This window comes from Nomascus leucogenys, unplaced genomic scaffold (assembly GCF_006542625.1).
Source record: "Nomascus leucogenys isolate Asia unplaced genomic scaffold, Asia_NLE_v1 001041F_58026_qpd_obj, whole genome shotgun sequence".
Taxonomy (NCBI): Eukaryota; Metazoa; Chordata; class Mammalia; order Primates; family Hylobatidae; genus Nomascus; species Nomascus leucogenys.
In genome coordinates, this window is record NW_022097418.1 from 43,284 (window position 1) to 50,432 (window position 7,149).

At 51.4% G+C, this 7,149-nt stretch overlaps 1 protein-coding gene across 1 annotated transcript; it reads left to right on the forward strand.

Annotated features, from left to right (window-relative positions):
• Window positions 1-1,821: 1,821 nt before the first annotated feature.
• LOC115834249 (zinc finger protein 354A-like) lies at window positions 1,822-6,633 on the forward strand (the record flags this gene model as incomplete). Its single annotated transcript, XM_030808997.1, has 4 exons — window positions 1,822-1,849; window positions 2,879-2,962; window positions 4,825-4,951; window positions 6,477-6,633. Coding segments are annotated over exons 2-4 (317 nt in total), but the record flags the coding sequence as incomplete, so codon positions are not given.
• Window positions 6,634-7,149: the final 516 nt, after the last annotated feature.

Sequence of the window (7,149 nt, forward strand, 5' to 3'; positions counted from 1 at the left end):
ACTTTGTTTTGTTTTGTTTTGTTTTATCGAGACGGAGTCTCGCTCTGTCGCCCAGGCTGGAGTGCAGTGGCACAATCTTGGCTCACTGTAACCTCCGCCTCCCGGTTCAAGGTTCAAGCAATTCTCTGCCTCAGCCTCCTGAGTAGCTGGGATTACAGGCACCCGCTACCATGCCCAGCTAATTTTTGTATTTTTAGTAGAGACGGGGGCTTCACCATCTCGGCCAGGCTGGTCTTGAACTGACCTCGTGATCAGCCCGCCTCGGCCTCCCAAAGTGCTGGGATTACAGACATGAGCCACTGCCCCCAGCCAATTAGACGTTTTTTTTTTTTTAAATAATTAAATGCAATGGAATGGAATGAAGCTATCAAAATGCCACTGAGGGAGAATATTTATTGACAAATTCAAATGTTCAAGGCATATTCTTAAGTAGGGAAGCGCCAAACTTTCTAAATGGAGCCGGTGTTCTTTTTGTAACTGAGAAGATTTAGTTAAGAAAAAATGAAAAAAAAAATACACACACACACACGCACACCCGTTGGCTTCACGGAAGCTCCCTCCCCTTTGCTTCAGGAACTTCTGGGAGTCCTCGTCCATTCTCACCTCAGCGACGAAACCCCTCCACATACCCTTTTTCTCCTCACATTTATCCCCCAAAATGTTTTATAATCGTGTATGGCTTATTGTCTGCTCCCTACCCTCCCAAAAAAAATGTTCTCCAGGGCAATGACGTTTGCTTCATTCATTGATAGGTTTGAAACCACTTGCAACCGTGCTTGGCACACAGCAGGTGCTCAGTGCTGCTCTGGTGAATAACTGAGGGGAAATAGGTGTGTTCTGGGCCGTTGTTTTGCTGCCGCCCCCGCCCACCCTCCCGAAATCCACACAGACACAGGGTTGCAAGTTACTGTCCTCAGCGAACCTCCCCTTATCTTCCCTATAACCAGGAATCTGGGGCCCTCCAGCTCACAGGGGCCCTCTTGTGGCATATGGGCGCCTAGCAGCTCAGCCAGAACACCGCCTCAAACGCATGGAACTACACTTCCCTGAATGCCGGCGTCCTCCCGTGGACTCCATTTCCCAGCGGCGTCAGCGGCTGCCCCGCCCCTCCTGGTCCCCGGCGCGTCGCGGGGTGAGCAGCGCCGAGCCTGAGGTCGCCCAGACGCCGTCGGGGCGGAGCCGGGTCGCGAGGCTGCACCCCGGCCGGTGGTTCCGGAGCTTCCCGCCTGCGGAGTGCGGCTGGGGAGGCGCGGCCCGGGAACGCCCGAGCTTAGGGAGGTGAGCGTCGGAGGCAGGCCAGGCAGGGAGGAGGCGGCGCCCGGCGCGGGGACGGCCTGCGGCCGCCGGGGCTCCAAAAGCCTTTGTGGGCGCTGGCTCGCACCCCGGCGTCTGTCACCGACCCCCGCGCCGGGATCTGGACTCTGGCCCCCCCGCGGGGTGCTCCCTCGCCTTTGGTGGTGCACCCGCGTCCGGCTCGCCACCGGCCACCGTGGACGCCGGGCTTGGCGTTTCCTCCCGGCCCGCCCTGCCCGCTCCGTGTGGGCCTCGCGGACTCGGGGCACCGGGACCCCAAGGGCAGGGCGGAGGCAGCCGGGCCCCGGTTTCCGAGTCCGTCCCCAGGACGGCCACCCCTCCCGCCTTGGGACACCCAGCGCTTTCCTCTTCAAAGCCGTTTTCTGGCCAGGCGCGGTGGTTCACGCCTGTCATTCCAGCACTTTGGGAGGCCGAGGTGGGCAGATCACGAGATGAGGAGATCAAGACCATCCTGGCTAACATGGTGAAACCCCATCTCTACTAAACACTCCTGTAATCCCAGCACGTTGGGAGGCCGAGGCGGGCGGATGACGAGGTCAGGAGATCGAGACCATCCTAACACGGTGAAACCCCGTCTCTACTAAAAATACAAAAAATTAGCCGGGCGTGGTGGTGGGCACTTGTAGTCTCAGCTACTTGGGAGGCTGAGGCAGGAGAATGGCGTGAACTCAAGAGGCGGAGCTTGTAGTGAGCCGAGATCAAGCCATTGCACTCCAGCCTGAGCGACAGAGCGAGACTCCGTCTCAAAAAAAAATGAAGCTTGTGTTAGAAATGGGATACATGGGATCGGGCGTGGTGGCTCACCCCTGTAATCCTAGATTTTTGGGATGCCAAGGTGGGCAGATCACCTGAGATCAGGAGTTCGAGACCAGCCTGGGCAACACGGTGAAACCTCGTCTCTACTAAAAATACAAAAATTAGCCAGGTGTGGTAGCGGGCACTTGTAGTCCCAGCTACTTGGGAGGCTGAGGCAGGAGAATTGCTTGAACCCGGGAGGCAGAGCTCGGAGTGAGCCGAGATCACGCCACTGCGCCACTGCACTCCAGCCTGACCAACAGAGTGAGACTCCGCCTCAAAAAGCCGCTTTCTGTGGAGTCAGGAGATGATTCGTTGGCGGGAGGGAGAGGAACCAGGTGGGAAAAGGCTTGAGGCGGAGGGAAGTCGTCCCGGGGCCGTCGTGGTGGGAGTTCCGGCCCCGCCTCTCAGGGGCGTGAATGGGGCAGGTGCCCCGGTGCTGCCTCAGTTTCCTGAGCGGTGCGGTGGGTGCTGGCAGTGCCAGCTGGCGCCGAGGAACTCAGCGGCGTGGGGCGCGCCCTGGCCCTGATGGGCTCAGTGGGTCGCTGCTGCCACTGCGGGTCCAGCGTCCCCTCTGTAAGCCCCAAGCCTGTGAGGCCTGGGCCTGGCCTGGCTGCCCAGCGCTGCTCTGGTCCGCGGGCTCCTGGCTCCTCCCGAATCCCTCTGAGGGCGCGCGGGGTCCTTCCCAGCGGGAGTCGGGGTTTCAGAGCTGCGGATTCCAGGGCTGGAAAGCAGAAGGGGTTCTTCCTGGCTCCCTTTTTCTTCTCAGATCTGCCTTCTGGAGACTGCACCGTCCTCACGGGAGAGCCAGAAAGAGGACATGGCTGCCGGGCAGCGGGAAGCGAGGCCCCAGGTGAGCTCATTGCCCCTTCAGATCCTAGTGGATGGATTTTCCCCACTAACTGGAGTTCTTCACCCGGGACCATCTTCAGCCAGGATGGAGCCCAAGTCTTTTTCCTTTGGAGGAGCTGGTCTGCCCTCATGAGTGGTGGATTCTGTAGGGAGGACCACCCACCCCCCATCCGTGTCTAGCGGTTCTCTTTTTTTTGAGTCTCGCTTTGTCGCCCAGGCAGTGGCGGGATCTCAGCTCACTGCAACCTCTGTCTCCCGGGTTGAAGCAATTTTCCTGCCTCAGCCCCCCGAGTAGCTGGGATTACAAGGCGCCCGCCATCACGCCGGGCTAAGTTTTTTTGTGTGCTTTTATTAGAGATGGGGTTTCACCACGTTGGCCAGGCTGGTCTCAAACTCCTGACGTCAGGTGATCCACCCGCCTCAGCCTCCCAAAATGCTGGGATTACAGACGTGCACCACTGCACCCAGCCCGAATAAATCATTTTCTGTACACATTTATTTGTGTGTGTGTGTGTGTGTGTGTGTGTCTGTGTATGCCTGTTACCATGTATGTTACCATTTTTACCTTTTTTTATTGTGGCAAAATATATATAACATAAAATTTACCGTTTTAACTTTTTAAGTGTATAATTCAGTGGCATTTTAGGTATTTTCACATTGTTGTGCAACTATCTTCGCTATCATCTTCATTGTGTAGATTATCACATTTATTTCTTAACCCTAGGGGGCAGGCATTAAAAGGCAATTTTACAGAGTAGTTAAGAATGGAGGCTTAGTCAGACATCTGCTGGATTTGAATTACACAAGAAAAAACAAAGTCACAGAGAGGATAAGAAATTTGTACAAGTCAGCCGGCCGCAGTGGCTCACACCTGTAATCCCAGCACTTTGGGAAGTCGAGGCCAGCAGATCACCTGAGGTTAGGAGTTCGAGACCAGCCTGACCAACATGGTGGATCCCTGTCTCTACTAAAAATACAAAAATTAGCTGGGCATGGTGTCGAGCGCCTGTAATCCCAAGTACTCAGGAGGCTGAGGCGAGAGAATCATTTGAACCTGGAAGGTGGAGGTTACAGTGAGCCGAGATCATGCCATTGCACTCCAGCCTAGGCAACAAGAGCCAAACTCCGTCTCAAAGAAAAAAAAATGTGTACAAGTCACACAGCTGGTCGGTGACTGTGTGACCTGGTCAAATTTCTTATCTTGTCTGTGACTTTGTTTTCTCTTGTGTAAAGTGGTAACAATAATGGTATCGTCTTCACAGGATTGTTGTGAATGTTAAATAAAGATTATACACTGCAAATGAACATAAAGCTCTAAGAGCAATACCTGGCCCATAGAAAGCCTTCAATAAATTATAGCTATTTTACTCTTCATCATTACTATCCTTAAGCTTGAGTAAGCACACAGAGAGTACCATTAGTTGCTTAACCTAACATCCATCATTAAGTATTTAGATTGTTCCTGGTTTTTGCTCTTAAAAACACCATGAATATGTTTGTGTGTACTTTTGTGCACTGTTCATTTCGTACAAATAGAGTAATTGGTACTTTAAAGAGCATACTTTAAGGGTTCTAATATGTATTATCAAATCGCCATCAGAAAGAGTTTTCTAATTAACACTCCCACTAATGGCCGTAATTCCTCCACCCATCTCTTACAGTGGCTGCACAAGGCCTGAATCTCACTGTGTGCTGCTCAGTATATATTTGTTACTGGCCAATTATTCATTAAATGAATGATCTAGAACCTTCAGAAGCTTGAATAGTATCAGAAGTGTTTCACGGGCAGCCTGTCTTCCCCACTGCCGCCCCCTCCACTCTGTGAGGGTGCTCCTGGGTGAGCTGGACGACTTGTCCTTCCAGGTGTCACTGACATTCGAGGACGTGGCTGTGCTCTTTACCCGGGATGAGTGGAGAAAGCTGGCTCCTTCTCAGAGAAACTTGTACCGGGATGTGATGCTGGAGAACTATAGGAACCTGGTCTCACTGGGTAAGGAAATTTCCCCTCTAGAAACAGAACTCAAAAATCAGGATATCTCAGCACCTCCTTCCCTGAATAAAAGCAGTTGATCACTGAAAAATTTGAGCTGAGTTTGAGGATTGTATGAATCAGATCTTTATAAATAAACATTAAAACATATTCCCCCTTATAGGCATGGAATTGCCCTGTGTCTGGGAATGGAAGAGGTGGTATTGATAATCATTCCTCTGCCTCCATGTAACTGCACACTCGAAGTTTGTCCATGATTCAGGCATCATTTCCCAACGATTCTGTAGTTTGCTTGTCTCCCAGCAGGGGGCTTCATTCAGCCTCTAGGCCTGCCACCTGCCTTTCCCACTTGTCTTTTCCAGGGATCAGCAAACTTACTATAAAAAGCCACTTAGGCGGGGCGTGGTGGCCCACGCCTGTAATCCCAGCACTTTGGGAGGCCAAGGCGGGCAGATCAGAAGGTCAGGAGATAGAGACCATCCTGGCGAACGTGGTGAAACACTGTCTTTACTGAAAAATACAAAAAAAAAAATTAGCTGGGTGTGATGCCGGGCGCCTATAGTCCCCGCTACTCTGGAGGCTGAGGCAGGAGAATGGCGAGGAGCTTGCAGTGAGCCAAGTTCCCACCACTGCACTCCAGCCTGGGCGACAGAGCGAGACTTTGTCTAAAAAAAAAAAAAAAAAAAAAAGCCACGTAGTAAAGATGTTAGGCTTTGTGGCCTGCGTAATGGTCTCTGTAACATATTTCTCTTGTTTTTTTCCACCATTCTTTGCACAGGGCCATACATAAACAGGCAGTGGTCTGGATTTGGCCCATGACCTGTAGTTTGCTGATCACTGCCATCCTTAAAAGGGAGTCAGATAGGCCAGGCGCGGTGGCTCACGCCTGTAATCCCAGCACTTTGGGAGGCCGAGGCGGTCAGATCACAAGGTCAGGAGATCAAGACCATCCTGGCCAACGTGGTGAAACCCTGTCTCTACTGAAAATACAAAACTTAGGCATGGTGGCATGCTCCTGTAGTCCCAACTACTTGGGAGACTGAGGCAGGAGAATCACTTGAACCCGGGAGGCAGAGGTTGCAGTGAGCCGAGATTGTGCCACTGCACTCCAGCGTGGCAATAGAGTGAGGCTTCTCCTCAGAAAAAAAAAGGGGAGTCAGACAGTGTTTTCTTGTTTTAGACAAGCTACCTGGTACATAATCCTTTTCGTAGATAACCTACTTACAAAATTTAATCAGTCTCTATATCTTAACATTTCCTCTTCTATAGAAAGCTAGTGGTATCCTATTACCAATACTGCATGTTGGTCATATTTTCCTAACCGATAATTAATTATCCCAAAGTCATGTCCTACAAGTCACTTGTCTTTTCCTCACCCTACCCCCTTACCTCCTAGGGGCACAACTGAAGCACTACACAGAAGCTCTTTGTACCATCCTATGAGTTCTGTGTTTAAATTGGGGATAACTGTATCAACACAAAACTGAGTCTGATTTGTTTTGTTTTGGTTTTTGTCTATGTGCAGGGCTCCCATTTACCAAACCAAAAGTCATCTCCCTGTTGCAGCAAGGAGAAGATCCCTGGAAGGTGGAGAAAGACAGTTCTGGCGTCTCCTCTTTAGGTAAGTGGGTGGCCCGAGGTGCTCGGGAATCGCCGCAGACAGGTCTGCTTAATGAGAGGAGGTAGGAACGTTGGTTGGGAAATTCCCTTGAGGATTCTCAGGCCTCAAGAAGTGGTGGGGAAGGGAAGCCCAGGCTCTTAGACAGGATTACTCCCTTGTAGTCACTTCCCCATGAATCTCTCAGAATCTCTTTTCTTACTCTTTCCTGTTGTTTTAGAATAGGGCTGTTTTTTCATGTATTCATTCAGCAAACATAGTATATTTAAGGAATTTCAAATAATCACTCTGGCTGAAGCTCAGGGTGTATTTGGGAAAGGAGGAGGTGAGGAAGGAGATAGCCTAGAAAGCTAGGGAAAGGCCGCGTGGTAAGTGCTTGGGCACAGTTCTAAGAGGTGGAAACTGTCCCGTGGGGCACTGGAAATCATTGAAGGATTTGGGCAGAAATCATATCGTCCTTGGTATCTTATAAAAGTTGGTCTGAATCAGAAACAGTCGAGTCTCCATCCGTGTAAGAACAACGAAGGGACCTGCGGCGTGTCCTTACTCTGGTGAGCACCACCACCCTGAAAACAAGTCC